At 34.7% G+C, this 19,256-nt stretch overlaps 1 protein-coding gene across 1 annotated transcript in view; it reads right to left on the bottom strand.

Annotated features, from left to right (window-relative positions):
• Positions 1-19,256, bottom strand: part of LOC144443077 (dual specificity mitogen-activated protein kinase kinase 5-like) — a 45,092-nt gene that overhangs the window by 8,052 nt on the left and 17,784 nt on the right. Inside the window, exons 11-13 of the mRNA XM_078132451.1 lie at positions 1,198-1,279; positions 420-481; positions 86-134 (exon numbers count right to left, since the gene is read on the bottom strand). Coding sequence (XP_077988577.1) covers positions 86-134; positions 420-481; positions 1,198-1,279 — 193 coding nt within the window. The remainder of the gene's footprint in view (positions 1-85; positions 135-419; positions 482-1,197; positions 1,280-19,256) is intronic.

Raw genomic sequence — 19,256 nt, 5'->3', positions numbered from 1 at the left:
TCAGTCTTTAATTCAAGGTAATATTAGGTAATCACAAGAACTTCGTTTCATGATAAACCAAGGACAGGATCACATAAGTCCTTACCTCTATGCATGATTTTTAAACTCCACAAGTAGTTGAGGCCTTTGACAATCTGAAAGTGAAAAAAAAAAATGTTTACTTTCTTTTGTCATTTCTCACGATGTATGTATTCTTTTTATTTGACATGAAATTTGAATTTGTTGATATTATTGGTCATGTGATTGTTGCTAAATAAAAATATTATAAGGACATCATCAAACAGCTACTATACATTCATTGTGGAATCATTCTAAACAATTGATTAAAAATTTGTTCTTAGGGTGTTTTTTGCAAAAAACTTTCAACTAACACAATAGAAAACTCTGACAACAGTATGGTATATAAATATTGCACTCACGGAAACAGCTATTCTCCCTAAAACAGCTTCTGGTATGCAGCCATATTGTTCCAAAGAACCTCCTGAAAAAAATATTACTATGATTAATACAAAATTAATACAAAAATTGTAGAACCTGAATGTGATATTGTGTATGGAGTAGGCTAGAACTCTACGTGTGGGTTTGTTTTCTATGATCTCTGTCCACCGTATAGTCAAATGGCTTTCTCTATCACAACATTCCATTCTTGCCACAGACAGTCGTAGTTTAATGCTATTTGAGCATTGATATAAATGTGATAACATTATTGTGTTGTCATGTGACTTCCTGTAAGATTGGAGGTTGAGTTTGTAGCAATCTGAACAAAGTAACCAATTACAACTGCCTGTCAGTGTCAGTGTGTGATGGATTACTACTGACAAGCACTGTTCACCCTTTCCCCAGCAGGAGATTTAGCAAGATTTCTGGTAGAATTTGTCCATTTGACCACACATGGAGAGAGAGATTCATAGAAAACAAACCCAGTGACACGTATAGTTTCTAGACTAGGTAAATGTGACTCTTGTTTCATTTTAATTTATGGTAACCAAAAAATTATGTCATAGTGTATATATTATCATATTTGAATACCTAATGAGAGTTTTTACAAGTTGCTAGGTATAATTCAACATGGTTTTGTACAATTAATCACAATATGAAAACAAATTTTGTAAGTAACATGAACCATAGAGTTACAGACAGTGCCCCTTTAAACAGGCTTTCAGATAATGTTTTTCTTGAATTATCAAAAAGACTTACCATCCATATATTCTGTACAAATTGAAATTCTATTTTCTGTGAAAAAAGCACCATAGGAACCAATAATAACAGGAAAGTTACACTGAAAGATATAAACAATATAAAATATGAAATTCTGTGAAAAAAAGTGACATTTGCACTAGTTTGAACAATTTTGTTTCTTGAGCTGGCCTCTTTCACTGACAGCACAGACTATTCTTAGTGTTTTTGTTCAGCAATGAATAGCAGAAAAAAATCTATCATGTCTGCAAATAAAATGAAGTTGGGATAATAATACAAAACTGCCCATGGCAATGAAACGTTGTAAATGTAATGAAATCAGTCTGTGTGTTAATGTAATTCCAAAATAACTTTCATGTACCGATGGCACTCATAGTTTTTCTCTCTCTCTAAAAGTGAATTGTATGTATGCTGTATTGTAAATGTATACAGTATAGGTAGAGACATAATGATCTATCTCTGCAAATGAAAGTTCATTAATAGATCATTTTGTGTATAATCTAATAACATATTAATAACGTTAAAAATAACTGTAATCTATCTTTCATGTGTTGATGTTTCACATCAACTTGGCAGACAGCCTGAAATATCCAGACGTTCCTTCCACTTATATAATGCACTCATCACTAGCCGAGTATAGTTACATAAGCAGCCCAACACTACACCTTTCAGACTACCTGGCACATTCACAGCAACCAATTAAACCCTTCACAAAATTCAAGATTTTAGTTTCAAATTAATGTACACACTATGTCAGTTCAACTCATCTAAATCTATTTTATGCGAGGAAAGTGAATGTTTTTCCATTTGACTCTTTCTTTACCTTTGTATATTCAACTATAAAGTTGTTCATTTACTTTATCACAACACTCTGGGTTTATTTTTATCCATTTTAATTCCGTAGAGGAGTTTTTTTATGCATGGTGATAGCTTATACTCTGTGCAGCCTGGCTACAAAAGTGCTGTTTTTATCCTAGGTGATCACAATACAGGTAAATAGATAACCTAGGCAGACACTGAAAAAATGATTCGTGGGTTAAAAACTTTAATCATTTACCAACAGAATGAAAGGTTGATTGATAGAGTTTGATACGACCTGAAATTAAAGGTGATTACACTAGCAAGGTAAGATCAGTAAAAAGTATCAATGTACCACAAATTTCTTTCCTTGGTAATTGGAATACAATACAAGGATATAAAATGGCTAAGCCTGGATAGATGTTATTAGATTGCTACCTATTACAAGTCAAACTTCCGATCTTCAATTATCGTTATTGCAGTCATGGGATTAGGAAGAAGCTACCAATCTAGTTACCATGGCAACATTTCTCTGATTACTCTTTGAAAATTGGTTGCAAAATTTCACATATTGTTCCCTAAAGGTGAAGTTCAAAATTTGAACTGTCTCGTAGCTTGCAATTTACAACAAAGTAGGTAAAACTGGGGATTAAATGTATGACAATCTTATCGGGCTCAAAGCTCAAACTGGTTGCTATGGTAACAGTTACCATAATGACAAGAATTTATGAATTTTCACTTGTTTTGCGATTCATTTTTTCAGCTTGTCCCTATTAATACCTACAAATTCTATTAGCAAATTGAACCTTAATATACAGTGACACGATAAATATAGTTAGTATCATTTTGACTTTATTTTGATAAAAACAGGCCATGCTTGGCTGTTTGTTCAGCCATTACTGGAGTTTATCTTGTAATTACAAAGTTAAAATGACAGTTACAGTACAAGTTACACTTGAACACTCTCAATTAGCAGGGTAAACAACTTGTGCCTTTTCAGAATTGACACAAGGTAAGTGTAGTCAAGACGAAAGCTAACAGTATCTAAAAAATTGTTACTTTAAGCTTTGTCTAATCTGCAAAGCAAACACTTCCATTGTACTGATGACTTCTGTTCCCTAGGGTACACTCTACAACTGTTATTCAGCTTGAGGAGGTTGTAGATAACATGAGGCATTGTTTACACGTGACAACAATACAACACTCCACAATAACATAAATGACACCTCTGAATGAGAATTTGTCTCGCCTGCATGCATGTACCATCCCCCACTCATATGCAAATTAGCGAGAACTTTCTACTTTAAATGGATGCCAGCCAAAACTCTCAGCGGGGGTCGATCTTCACTCCGCCCTTCAAAGGATTTATTGGCTGGGAAAGAATCAAATTAAAAATATCCCTCCTCCCCCCAATTTAAACTATACCCCATTGTTGCATAGTGTGAGGTACGTTCTTTTTCCCCATACAGGTAAAATTAATTTTTAATGAAAATAATGAAAAGATTAAAAGATTAAAGTAAATAAGTCACACTTGGATTATGTAAAAAGAACAATATGGATTTATACTTAGTAACTGTGTGAAGTGGAAAATATTTGAAGATCCTCGTAACACTAGTCCAGGTATGTACAAGTGGGTCAAAGGTTACAGAAGTCGGTGAGAATTGTGTGCTGCTTTCTTATAAGCTTGAAACTGATGGTTGAGAAACGGCTGAACAACCTCCAATCAGAGCTCTGTAGGACTGCTTATGATTTGCTGAACACGGTGATCACTATTGTACAACTGTTATACACATACTCACACACAAAGTATGTGTACTCACACTAGTTCACTTGGCTTGTCAAGGTACACTCTACACAACCACTGTTGAGTGACTTGAAGTCTCTCTTTCTCTGAGTGAAAGACTACACTTTTATGCCGAATTTAACACTTTGAACTTGGTTCTCTAGCACTACAAGCATTGCAGTGATCAATGGCATTATGGTACTTGAAGCACATTAATCATTTGGGGATTTAAGTACTTGTTCATTGTGTATAGGCAATACGATCACTGTAAACACAGCACTGAACTACTACTACTACTACTACTGTACCACGTACACAAGTCAGACGTGTTCTACACTCTAGACTGGCATTTTCTGGATTTATACTGCACCAAACCAAGCCTTGACTGAAGCAGTGATAGCAGAATATTTCAACATCTGCTTTTACACCGGTAAGATTTCTAATCACTATTTTTCCATTGTTTTAATTTTTTTTTTTATAAACCCTAGATTTAGATGGACTAATCACCAACACATGCATCAAGGTTTTAGATTTCACACAGACAATGTTTTGTAGTGTAAAATTAAAAGGTTCTCCTATTTGATGTTTCCTACTTTGTGCAATTGATTACCACATGTAAGTCTTTACACTAAAGAGCTATAATGTTACAGGGTGTAATAATTAACACTTGGTTTTACTACATAGGAGGATTAAAGCCTTTGTTTAAGGTAATGATTTTTGTGTTTCACCACACACAAAGTGCTAGTAGCAGCACATTAACAGCTTTTCACAGTCAAATAGCTATCAGATCAGGCCCCTGAGTTACAAACTGTAATATTTCAAATGGAAATGAGGCTTGGATGAAAGAACATGTTCATCATTATGTTATATACTTTCTATGGGTGTGCATGTACTGGTGAATATGTATATTTTGTGATGTACGTACATCGTCATCTTCCTCATAGGTGACAATAAACCTCAATTTGTCACTAATAGATCTACTATAACAATTGTGGTTAGTGAATGCATGCATGGCATCAAATAAAGACTCTAAGACTACTTAAAGATTTTTTCTAAGCCTCTTGGCTTCTGATACATGTATACAAAGGAGGTGGCAGTTTGAGTCGGGTACAGAGGCAGTTTATTTGACCCATGTGAAAAACAGATTAAGATGTATGAAATATTATGCAGTAAACTCCCCAAAAACACTACCTCACCTTTGTTCCATTTTCAATAAGGAATTTATAGAACACAAGAAGTGTTACTGAACAAACAAATAAAAAAAAGACCTTGTGAATTAAAAAGTGTGTGACAAATGTGTTTGAAAATATCACTGCACTTAAACTCCAGCTGGACTCAAATAGCACTCACTGCTACATGCATATGTGTCTTGTATTTACACAAAAAATGATAATCAAGTTATGGAATTAAGTTTGATTTGAATGAATCAACATCAGATGTATTCAATTTTCTACAGACATCATGAAATGCTTACAAATATGCAACACAACTTCACAATTTTACCTCATTGGCTAAACAGCAATCACTTGAAATGCCATCTAAGTGATGACTGTTCAAACTTAGCAGTTATGAAATGAAATAAAACAAATGAAATCTACATGTTTAAGTTTTTGCCTTACAATGAAGACTGCTTCTCATCACATCTGCACTTTGATATTTAATTTAAGATAGCATAATGTGATGACAAAATGCTTATCATTAGCAGTAATGTGGGTGTAGCCTTCAGCTTGTCACAGAGACTTTACTTGTCTCCATTAGATGCTTAGCAACTGATTGTCAAAGCCCTTCATGATGAAGACGATCTGTGAAATATAGATAGTTATCATATTGACAACACTTAGTTGAAGAATATCATATCTTGTCAATTAGCATAAAATAAATTGCAATAAATTGTACGATTTGTGACTTTGTTTGTGTTGTGAGATGATCAAACATGTAGTTTGATGCTAGTGAAGTGGTTGATGTATTAAACAAGTCACTCCTTATGTCTGTCATCAACGGCTGGCTATAATCATTAACTCTTTTCTCTGCCAACTGAGTTTATAGTAAAAGAAATACACTGATGTCAGACTACACTTTGCATTGGAAAGCTAAAAACAGATTCAAAAGTAAATCAGCACTTTCTATACTTTGTAAGAAACGTTTTGAATAGTCTCTACGGCGTAAGAAATGTTTTGAAAAGGGTGAAAAGTTATTTACGTATATAATCTACAAAATGGGTGTATTTGACAATACTAACTATAGGAATTCTGATAACAGCTTTTGATGGCAACACACAGAGCTGATTCAATTGAATAACTTTTGACATTTTATTTGAATGGCTACTAATGGAGGCCTTTCAATTAAAAGTAATGACATTTCAGTCCTTCATACAAGTTTCCCTTTCTTTATTAGCTTTTCAAAAGTTTCACATCAACACGGTATATTGGGAAGTGATGAACACACCACAATTTTATCACATCACATACTAATAAAAAAAAGAAGTTTTCACATTCCATGATTTCTTCTTTGTTATGACTAATTCACTTTTGGCTTGTTAATTCAACCCTATTTATACATGTATACAGACATGTCTTGGCAGTGTAAAAGCCGTTGCACATTATGTGACTTTTAGATGTAGCTGTGAGCTATTAAAACATGGCAGACCAAGATATGGTAGCTAAGGCCTCCACTGTAAAAATCGTTGCCAATTTTTGTGAGTTCTGCACATACGTAGTAGAACTATACACCACAGCACTGACTGTGTAAAACATGGTAGTTAGGAATAGGAATCTCCCTAGAGGGGGGTCATCATAATGACTGACCCTTACTCACAACTAAATTCAACCAGTATTCTGGTAATATTAACATTGCAATGTCATGCAATTGTTTTCTGGATAATAAAATCTACAAAATACACGATCTCACAGAAGTACCTGGTTTTTTAAATCAAATTTTCCACAAATAATCATTTATTTCTCGGTATAGTTAGGCTTATGGTCAAATGATACCATGTAAATCAAATTTATACACATGTACAAAGAACATGATATCTATATTCAAAAAAATAAATTATAAACAATATTTGTAACTTGAATAATTCTTTTCACTGAATATAAAAAATTGAAACAATATAACAAATTTAGTTTGTTGATTTGAAGTTTGGCTAAATATCTTTTGTGAAGGATAATATCTTTAAAGTATCCCTGTTTACTCCTCTCATCCTCACCCCTCTTTCTCTCCCTTTCTCTATTCTCTTTCTCCCCTCTACATTGCCCTTCTTCCTCCTCTCTCACACCTTAAAACACATCCACCCACACACACACACATCCACACACCCACACACAAATACACACATACACAAATACACACACACATACACACACACACATACACCCACCCACACACAAATACACACACATACACATACACACGCATACACACACATACACACATACACACACATACACACATACGCACACACATACACAAAATACACACACATCCACCCACACACACCCACACACACACATACACACACACGCACACGCACACAAATCACAACAACCATCAATGGCTATACAAACCACAACAATCATCCATGGCTACACAAATCACAACAACCATCCATGGCTACACAAATCACAACAACCATCTATGGCTATACAAATCACAGCAACCATCTATGGCTACACAAACCACAACAACCATCCATGGCTACACAAACCACAACAACCATCCATGGCTACACAAATCACAACAACCATCCATGGCCATACAAATCACAACAACCATCCATGGCCATACAAATCACAACAACCATCCATGGCTATACAAACCACAACAACCATCCATGGCTATACAAATCACAGCAACCATCTATGGCTACACAAACCACAACAACCATCCATGGCTACACAAACCCCAACAACCATCCATGGCTACACAAACCACAACAACCATCCATGGCTACACAAATCACAACAACCATCCATGGCCATACAAATCACAACAACCATCCATGGCTATACAAATCACAACAACCATCCATGGCCATACAAATCACAACAACCATCCATGGCTATACAAACCACAACAACCATCCATGGCCATACAAATCACAACAACCATCTATGACCATACAAATCACAACAACCATCCATGGCTATACAAATCACAACAACCATCCATGGCCATACAAATCACAACAACCATCTATGACCATACAAATCACAACAACCATCCATGGCTATACAAACCACAACAACCATCCATGGCTACACAAACCACAACAACCATCCATGGCTTTACAAATCACAACAACCATCCATGGCTATACAAATCACAGGCCAATATAAACTCCACAAAAATTCCATCTAGTTAATGATTCACAATAGTCTATCATGAATATAACATCTACTTAACGGATAGAAGTCAGAACACACAACAAGACCAGTTTTACAAATTCCTAAACAGGCATAAAGTTTCATTTCATGGTTGATTAACCTTGGAATACATAGCTAATGAAAAATCTAAAAGGAGCAGAGAATGGGACAATAAACTGTTAGTAAATATTTGGTGTCGAGTGAAATTCCAGTTTTAATTTGATGAAGCGAGTAGGAGTATGATACTTTGTTGCTGGTCACCATGTTTGGAGTCTGTACCTGTATTCAAGGGGATATTCAGTTTATACAGAATGTGACATTATAAATTGAACCTTGTAAAATCACTGTCTGGAATGTATGACTTTCCTAACGTCAATATTTTACCGATCACGTTACAATTTTTCACAACCAATTACTGGGGGGGGGGGGGGGGGGTTCAATAGCATTCAATATTTGACTGTTCATGCAACAGCTTGGCTTATAAATATTCAACTTTAGGCATATCTGACTATTGAGATACATCTTGTCATTCAATTGTTGGGTCAATAACATTCAATATCCGACTGTCACACTGGTAAATATTAAATTATTGGGTCAATACAACACGGCATGTGTTATTGAAAAAAATCACTAAACTTGTTAATCCTGCACTTACATTACTTCTCTGAATCTTTTATAACTTATTTGATACATCTATAGACTTGCTTTTTCCATCCATTTACATCATTTCTTGACTTCAACACTAGAGGGTATGATTTATTGGAAAGGCCTATTGACTTGTCTGTCCACTCACTTGCATCTCTGTTCTACTTTAACACTAGAGGGCATGATTTATGGAAAGGTCTATTGACTTGTCTTTTCATTCATTTACATCACTGCTCTACTTCAACATGATTTATTGGAAAGGTCTCTTGACTTGTCTTTTTATCAATTTATATTACTGTTCTACTTCAACACTAGAGGGCATGATTCAATGGCAAGGTCCATTGACTTGTATTCATCCATTTATGTTGCAGTTCTACTTCAAAACTAGAGGGCATGATTTATTGGAAGGGTCTATTGACTTGTCTTTCCACTCATTTACATCTGACACTTCTTCACTTAAACACTACAAGGCATAATATATAGACTTGCTCAAATCTCTGGGCTTATTTCATTTTTTAATTTGAATAAAATATTTTAAAATTAGTGTGTTTCTTTTATGTAAAATAATGACCTGAGTGAGTGATTGTGAAACAGTGTGATGAAAACGTATAGCTATCCTTAGGAGACCTAGTAACTGGGACAAATTACAAAAGTTGAGGACATTTTCATTTACAAAACTAATCAATAACAAGCTCAAAACATTTGAAATTTACGGGACAATCTGCCAAGGGACTGGTGTCACTGAGTTCTACATAAAAAATATATTGAAATTATCTATTACAATGCTTTGCTTGATGTAATCTGAATCAATAAATTACTTCATTGAAATTTAGTTTTACCGGCTTTTGATATTTTAGCAAAACTTTTAAATGTCACACGATCAAGTTAAATAGACAATTTACAGAAATAATGAAGTAACAAAATGAATGTCTGCCACTGTCTCTAAAGATGATATCTCCAGATATATAGATCGTTTCTATATTTAAGCATGCTTTGAGTACCAATCTATGCAGCTGTATTTTACAATGAACACTACAGAAAAGAAATTGTCTTGTAAATAAGTATACTAACTGGCTGAGATAGTGTAGTATTGTATACCTGACATGAGGTGATACTTGAAACACTTACAGAGAACAGACAAACTTGAAAAAATCCATTCCAAGTACTTATCATTATAAAAGGTAAAATACTGTCGTTTTCTGTCAAAGAAAGATGCCTTGTTTTTTTTCACTAAGCTTCTCAATTAGTAGCTGGGAATCAAAGAGCTCTTTTATGAGTTATCAGGCTCTTACACGGTTTGCAAACAAGGAATCGTATCAGGAAAGTTATACGGCTTTCATGTGCTGTTTGTTCATGCATACCATAAGCGTATAAAATTAGAACACATCAAGTTATCCCTGGCATGTAGAACTAAAACCAATTGTGTGCAAGAATTGAATTCCATCAACTGACTCTTGTTACACTCTCAAGTATCTGATTTAACAATATCAACTGACAAACTACTGTGGCATGACGTTTTTTGACTTGTTTTGTATGTAGTTTAGCTACCTACATACAAAACAAGTCACCTAGGTGAATCTTAAAAGACTATCAATTATCTAAAGGTTACAACAGAGAGAGAGAGAGAGAGAGAGAGAGAGAGAGAGAGAGAGAGAGAGAGAGAGAGAGAGAGAGAGAGAGAGAGAGAGAGAGAGAGAGAGAGAGAGAGAGAGAGAGAGAGAGAGAGAGAGAGAGAGAGAGAGAGAGAGAGAGAGAGAGGGAGGGAGGGAGGGAGGGAGGGAGGGAGGGAGGGAGGGAGGGAGGGAGGGAGAGAGAGAGAGAGAGAGAGAGAGAGAGAGAGAGAGAGAGAGAAGAGAGAGAGAGAGAGAGAGAGAGAGAGAGAGAGGGGGGGGGGATGGAGGGGAGAGAGTGAGAGAGAGACAGACAGATAGAGAGACAGACAGACAACAAAATACACAAAGTTCGCACAAGCAAATGGTTTTTTCAACCTTTGATTCTGAAAACCTCGCATCATTTTTAGATACATGGTAAAGAGTATAGTCAAAATATGTTACTACTACATTTTTGTATTTTTATAGTCTGTAAGGTACAACATATATGCTGCATTATCAGCTATCACTAATATAACACATCTGATGGGGCTAAACATCACAACATATCTTACAGTCTACTGTACAAGCACACATTAGTGGCTATAAGCAACATCAACATGGATTTATCCTGATTGTGAGGTCTTTATGTTGTTTGGTCAAACTTGACAAGGATGCAATAACAAGGTATATATGACTGACAGAAAATTTGTAAACAATTTTAAACATGTGAGAATGAATATACAACAAATTCTTAATTTATGAAGAAAATATCAAGACTATTTAAATCCAAAATATACAAGAAATAGACAGGATGTAAACTGCAGCTGTTCAGTAATACAAGTTTTATGGCTTGTAAAAACTATATGGAATAAAAATCACAACAACAAGTCTCTTTATTACTGTGATCATTCAATAAGAAATCTGAGTTTCTATTCTTCATACATTCTTTCATGATCAAACAGTTTAGTTCCAGATTTTGATTAAATTTATTATGAAGTAATATATATAATGAAGAACAACGGATGTCTGTTCAGCTGCAGGTCTCTACTTTAAATGGTGTATTAAAGTTAACAATTAAAATCACAGTCACTTGTGAGCTAATATTCCATTCCAGGATGGTATTATTCTAGTCTAAGATGATCATAACACAAAATAATGCATTCTCGCAAACTAGAGTTATTATTTCTACTACTACATTTCGAGAGAGGGAGGCTCGTTAAGAACGTTGCCGTAGAACAGGCAGTGGTTTGCAACGATGCCCAACTTGTGTTCAAATCGGAACAGTAACCGACAATGGTATTTTTTGAAATATTGTATCTACCTAATAATGTCATTATTTTGTATTATGATCATCCTAGACTAGAATAATACCATCCTGAAATGGAATATTAGCTCACAAGTGACTGTGATCAAAATACATACATGTATAACATTAACATTTGTTTTGTTTTTGCATAATCAAGTATTTTTGTCAAGGAACAAGACTGAGTATTTGGTCTCATTCAAACATAACATTGAAAATTGCTTTTAGTATTCTTGGAGATGTCTTCCTGATAGACAGAGGCAATGTAAACTTCTTTGTATTACACTATGTTGACTGTTGCATTCTGACATTATTTAATCATTAGTCTGGTTTAGTCCTAGTGTCTACATTCAAAGTTGTTTTTACACAGCCAGCTCCTCTGCAGTGATACCATAAAACAACCCATCGTCATCAAGTCCAGTTGAACTTCTAAAGACACAACAGCCTTGCAGTAGTCATGATATTTCATTTATCATGAAACTGTTCAATTCAAACACACAAATTATCAGAATAACAGTTAAATGGGTTTGGGCATAAAAATATGTTTATTACTGTGACTACTGCTAGGTTCTAAGTAAGCTAAGTTCACCATGTTTGCAGACTTTCTGTTATGGGAATTTTTACATCAAAACTGGCCAAATCTGATCAAACTGTGAAACAGTGCCATGTATATGTTCCCTCACCTTTGTACCAAGTTTAAATGAAATTAGAGTGTATATGGTGCGCGCGCACACACACACACACACACACACACACACACACACACACACACACACACACACACACACACACACACACACAGACAGACAGACAGACAGACAGACAGACAGACAGACAAACACACAGACACAACTAATTGTAACTTCTAAGTGATGCTGTCTGGGACAAAAAAAACCTTGAAATCCTAATCTTCCTTTTTTTTCTGACCACTTGAGAGCAGTCTTTTGTATGTCAAACTTTCCAAACCTATATTAACCATGGTTGGCCATGTAACAAACATCCATACAGCCTACATCTTTCAATTTGATAACATCTAGAAGCTTTTCAACAGCTCCTTTTTTCAACATGAGTACTTTTACTCAATGGGGAACTTTCCATCTATCTATTCACATTTGTTACCAAGTTCTCACCAATCCATTAGATAAATTAGTACACTATACTGTGCAATGCCGACAAATCTCTTTTCTATCCTTTAAATTGAGCTTATTACTAATCTTACACAGTGTACAAGTCACAGAATGTGTTCCCATTAGAAGCCAAATCTCTGCTATACAGATTTAGTCAAATAAAACGGCAACACACAAAGCCCCGACTACTTTTGACAGTAATTACTAAAATATGCACTGTTACTTTACTCTAGGCTATGTGTGGGTTATTTGTGTCACCATTTCAATTTTTCTTATAGTCATTAAATTTCCAAATCCCTTTATTCTGGTATTTGTTAGTCTATGAGTTTAATAAAGGACATCTCACACAGTGTGAATGAAGTAATATTGTACCACAGTAGCGTGGCATTATAAATACTTGAGTGGGCCATGATTGATACTCGTTACAGATTGAAGTATTATGTGAACATTAAGATACAGGGATACCAAAATGAAGAAAAATGTTAGAGGAGAAACTTTAAGCTAAAGAGCTCTCTAATGAGAGACCTTGGTTGAACTGACATCATACGGTCAGTGTGTTCTAGTAGCATTTTTAAAAAAATACAGTTTGTATTTCCTTTTTAGCTTCAACACCTCTCTCTCTATCTTTCTCACTCTCTTTGTTTCTATCTCTGTCTGTCTCTCAGTCTCTCTCTCTCTCTTTCTCTGTCTGTGTCTCTCGAACTCTCAACTTTCTCTCCTAAACCCACTCTCCTATCAAAACTCTTAACAAACACACACACACACACACACACACACACACACACACACACACACACACATACACACATACACCTGTCTGTCTCTGTCTGTCTGTCTGTCTGTCTGTCTGTCTGTCTCTCTCTCTCTCTCTCTCTCTCTCTCTCTTTTTCTAAACTCAATATTTGTCTGTTTGTCTCACTATATCCTATCATTTTCAGTGAAGAATATTGCCGCTCTAATTATACATTATGTCCTTCTTTCTCCTTCTTCCTCCTCCTTCTTCTACCTTCCAGCTTTATCTCTCTTTATCTCTGTCTGTCCATCTGCTCTTTCTGTATTTTTTTACCGACTCTTAATACCTACTTCAACAAAGTCTCTAACTGTATCTCTACATATCTAAGTGGTCGTAGTCTTCATTTGAATTCTCTGTCTGTCTGGCCTCTTTATCTCTCTTATTGTCAAAATACATCTCTCTTTTTCCCGTTAAATTTCCAAAGGATGAGGTATACATATATTAACAACTGAAATATTAAACATATTTAGCGTTATTATTAAAGTCATTGTAAAATGTCATCCTCATTGTGCAGGTGTGTACAGGATAAATGGTGATTGTTGAATATACTGTAGTGGGTGACATTAACTGATGATCATACAGGAGGGTTTTAATTGGATCTACCAGCTGTCCAAATTATGACATATTTGACACTAAACTGTATCTTACAAATGAAATATGTTCTACATTTAAAGTGTCTCTGATCTGTCTGTATCTTAAGAATCTGTCTGGGTCAGGACTTAAGAGATAACGTATACTTAATCAAAAACTGAGCACAAGAAGCAGTCAAGACTTTTTTTTTTTTTTTTTTTAAGAAAGCCAGGATTCACTTTGTATCTACTCTAGGACATCTTACTGTCACTGTATATAGCAGTCTTACATTGTAGGTTAGGAGAAAATTCAGGTCAAAACTGAAAGAACCCAATGTATAATAATATTTTCTATTGCACACAAATTGTATGCTGCAATTCATCATTGTAAAACAGGGGTTATATTTCACTCAACATCTGGCTAAACCAGTTTTCCTACATCTGCCTAAATGGGGTTAAATCTTACATCTGGATGGCACATTCTATTTTAGGCATCAACGGATCAACTCTATTTCAAATATTATCCTTTGTATTACTAAAGTACAAACAGATAGTTGAATTGAGAAAAGCTGAACATTTACCTTGCTAAAACTAACACAGTCTGTTCAGTATGCTGTTGCATGCACCACAGAATACCATGTGAATGTAATACCAATGTTGATTGTACTGGGAATGTAAGCAAAATTCTCCATATGTTACAACAGTTAACGTTGCCTTAAAATATAAAGGCCCATGATTCAATCCTATGTTCTAGTATTAATCATTCTTTTGCTCAGAACCAACTTTTTACGTACTTCTACCAGACAACTGTTTTTCTCAACTGTAAGTAAAGTCTCAATCTAACATAAGTCTTTAAAGGCCCGTGATTCAAACCAAAGTTCTCTCATTATTGCAATATCATCGGTGGAGCCATAGGATCATTCTTTTGTTCACAACCAACTTTTTCTATACCTTTATCAGACATGTTTTTCTCACCAAAATTAAAATCCTATCTGACATTGGCCTTTAAGTTTATACAAACTATACAGATGCACACAAGAGTGTTGAGAGGCACTTCATTAAAGTTACTACACATTTTAAACATTATAAAAGTTAATATTAATTGGTAAGGATGTGTAAGAAATTATAAAACTACAATGGATAATTGTAGTAAACAGTTCATGCAGGCATCAAAAGTCTTTGAAGTAAGTCAAGTGAAACCATATGCCATGCTGTGTGTATCACTATAAGCCTTGAAAATCAGTTGTAAACATCCCAGATGACAAAAACCGTGACTTGAACAAAGGCATCTAACTAACTGGTTATACAAGAGACTTTCTCTAGTATTAGTCCAATGCTGACATCCTAAATAGTTTCCAGATAAGTATGCTTTGAATAGTACAATTGTCCATTGCAAGATACAATGCTGACCTTTCATGTTTACTACACCATATGTACTCCTTATTTTAGAATTTACTTTTGCTGTTTTACCATGTCTTTTCAACAAAACTAAAACCTGTCAAAATATAACTTTTCTTCGGCAACTGACATCGAAATCAAATACTTGTAGGTATATGTACAAGTCTTCAATGAGGATACAGCTGAAATGGAGAATATTGTACACTGTGCAATGTCTCGGTGAGCAAACAATAACTGTAAAAATTCAACATTTGACCTTGGCCTTAAAAGTCAAGATCAAATAGCAATGTAAACATATACAGATGTTACATGAGCTGAGTGCTTTTTTATATTTTCAAATTGCAAGTTTTACAAGATAAATGTCCAATAGTCAACACTGTCAAGGCTATAGCACAAAGTGATGTATACACTCTACATATCCCATCTCATAGTGTTTAAAACCTCAAATGTCAGATCCCAGTTTTTTCCATTAGACTATCTTATCAGTGGAGCCATGTGGATTAACTAGGGCCATCCTTTCATTCTGTATAAAACTTTTCAATAGCTCTGTCGGACAACACTTTTTCAGACCTAGATTTCAATCCTAATCTAACGCAGGCCGTTGACATTTGTGGCATGTTTGAATGGATTTGAACTATGCATAAATTTTATTAGCTACAGACTGATGGATGAAATCATTCCTACAACTGCAGTGAGTGCTGTCAGTTGAAGCTAACTAACAATGCTACACAATCTTCAACCATTCTTACAGCTGTAGCAGTGCTGTCAGTTCATACTAACTAGCTATGTGAGGCATAGACCAACAATGTTACGAAATCTTCAGCCTATGGCCTTTCTTTCAGCTGTCAGTTGATACTAACTAGCTATGTAACGCATAGACCAACAATGCCATGAAATCTTCAGTCATTCTTATAGCTGTAGCAGTGATGTCAGCTGATACTAAGTAGCATACGTAAGGGAGACCAACAAACACTAGGATATCCTCATCTATACACTGTGTGTGTGAAAGCAGATTCCACATGGGAATCTGTCTGTCACTCAGCTTTTTGTTCTTCAGTATATTCTCATCTAGTTTGTCCTCTTATTTCTTGCATCCAAATTTGATTAAAAGATTTCTTAATGACATAGACACCTGGGATGCATTGAAATGTTGCTTTGTCTGTCGTGGCTTTGTCTGTATAGGTGACAAGATTGCCTGTCTTGTTTGTAAGATCTTATCTTACCAAGTCATCCGATTACATCACTAGACAACCATTACAGACTACTTTCCCATAGCATGTCTCGCCTTTGAAAACAATCCACAGAATGTCAGCTCTCACACCTACCGGACATGCTAGCTCATTTCCATTTTTGTTGTGTAAGAGAAACAGCTACATCACTTTTAATTAAGTGTAATTTTCCGCTCTCACCCACACATAAAAAGATTGAATCTACATTTTGGAATTCATAGTTGCCAAGAGGTGAGTTAGTTGTAAATTGTACTTTTAAATATTTCATAAACTAAATTGGAGTTATGTTGCTTTTATAATACAGTATAGATTTAGGTCAAAGATGAAATCTAGAAAATTTTATGACGTTCAAAAAAATAATGACAGACATGTCAGTGAGCCTACCTGGATCTAAAAAGTTGGTATTAAAAGTCAATGATAATAATAATAATAATAATCATGGTGTCTTTGTTAATCATTCACACAACTTTGCCCAATGATAAGTTAGTGTTATATTGTGGAAAGTTACATAACATGGTACATTTGTCAGACCAGGATGCTACTTATTCACTGTTTTAATTCTAACAGTTGGAGATTTCCTCATTTGCATGAATAACTTTTGGTTCTCAAGATTTCTCATTGAGCTAGACAGGATGAAGAGATGATTCATTACCATGGTAACAGCTAAACTAGTTTTAATAAGAATGTTTAATACTCCTACAATATTCTCATTTACAGTTTGATGAATTTTTTTTTTCACAATCATTTTTCATCTAAATGATTAATGATTTTTATTTTCAATATTTCCATGAGCTCAGAGTATCACAAGGAAGGTTTTCATATATCAATAATGAAATTATGGCTTGACATACTTGGGTTCTTAAAAAAGACATATTATTTTATATGGTTACCAGACATCACAGCCAAAAGCACTAAAAATAAAAGCATTAGTAAAATTTATGTTACATTTTTTGTTGAGAATATTAAAATATAACTATCCTGAAAACATTAATTTAAAAATGCCAAAGGTCATCATTATACAAGTAGAACTTTCTGTACTTCTTGAGTTTATGTTTAATATGATCAACCCCCTCCTCCTCCTGACCCTCCCCACCCCCACATTAAAATGGTTGGATCCAGAAAGGTAAATCTTTGCATCTTCAAATAACTTAATAATTAGAATAGGGAAAAAACACACCACATACCGAGTATTTGAATGGTTATGCTCTTCTCAGGCGGTCTGTCATTTCTATTCAAGCTGTAATGTAACACAGCAGCCATGCTTCGTTAAAAACCCCAATTGTGAAAGGAAACCGCATTCCAAGAGAACTCCAATCGTTACAGAAACATAACACACGGATTACACAGATAAGACCTCAATCTTACTATTCTACCAGACACTACAAAAAGCCTTGCATGTATCCACCAACAATCAAAGAATGCCGACGACTCCAACGCAAATAGATTTTGCTCTCAAACACATTTTTTATCAGATTTCATCTCTTGTTACCTTGAGCGGCTATCGATACAAGGCTACACATCATTATGATCTCTCCTGGAAAACTAACAATACTGATGATATCAATTTGTATTAATACATTCATATTACACTAGTCTATTCCCTTGCCGATTCAATCAATTTCTGTAAATATCAACATCGGTTTAATCACGACTTTGATATCCAAAACTCGACTAATAAACACATTAATACATTTTATTATTTCCAACATCCTGTTTTCTACTAATATATCTCACAACAAACAACATTCATTTGAGACTCACAACTCAAATAACATCAAAGAAAACCTCATCAACGTGTTTTATTACAAACAATTTCTGTCTACATTCCCTCTTTTTCTCCGAGATAAAACTTACAAAGCCCTCTATTATGATTAAGACTCAAAAACTTTGAGTACAACAATCTGCTGATGTATGTAACATACCCCGGTAGATGATCTAAAAAAGATTTCAAGAACAGAAATATTCCCACCATACTCTGTTCCTTATTATTATTGCATTAAGATCTCTTCATTCTTAGAAAATTCTGGAAGATGAAAAATAATTTTTACAAGGAATCTGTGCACAAGTGAAACTTTTTTCAACACGTCAATTACTCTTCTACACATGTCAACATTGAAAGGACTATTGACTATTTCATACTATAAAGATATTTTCAAATACAATTTGCCAGAGTGCCCTTCAAAGCCTACACTAATATATGTATTTACCAATGTAGTCAGTAATAAAAATCTCAACAGGAGGGAGAATTAATAAGAGAGAAAATTTTCTTCATTATTTTTCTTTCAAATTTTTACCAGTAAAACTGAAAAGACTAGAGTAGATGGCACATCAGATCCTTTGTTTCAAAATACAACGTTTTTATTATGATGAAGACACATTTTTTATCATATTGTCTTTGATCAGCATGGTCAAGGGCAAAGTCTTCAGGTCAAGGGCAAAGTCTTTGGGTTATGGGGCA

This window comes from Glandiceps talaboti, chromosome 12, assembly GCF_964340395.1.
Source record: "Glandiceps talaboti chromosome 12, keGlaTala1.1, whole genome shotgun sequence".
In the NCBI taxonomy this organism is placed as follows: Eukaryota; Metazoa; Hemichordata; class Enteropneusta; family Spengelidae; genus Glandiceps; species Glandiceps talaboti.
Note: the sequence above shows the minus strand (reverse complement) of the source record. Positions and strands in the feature narration are given on the sequence as shown.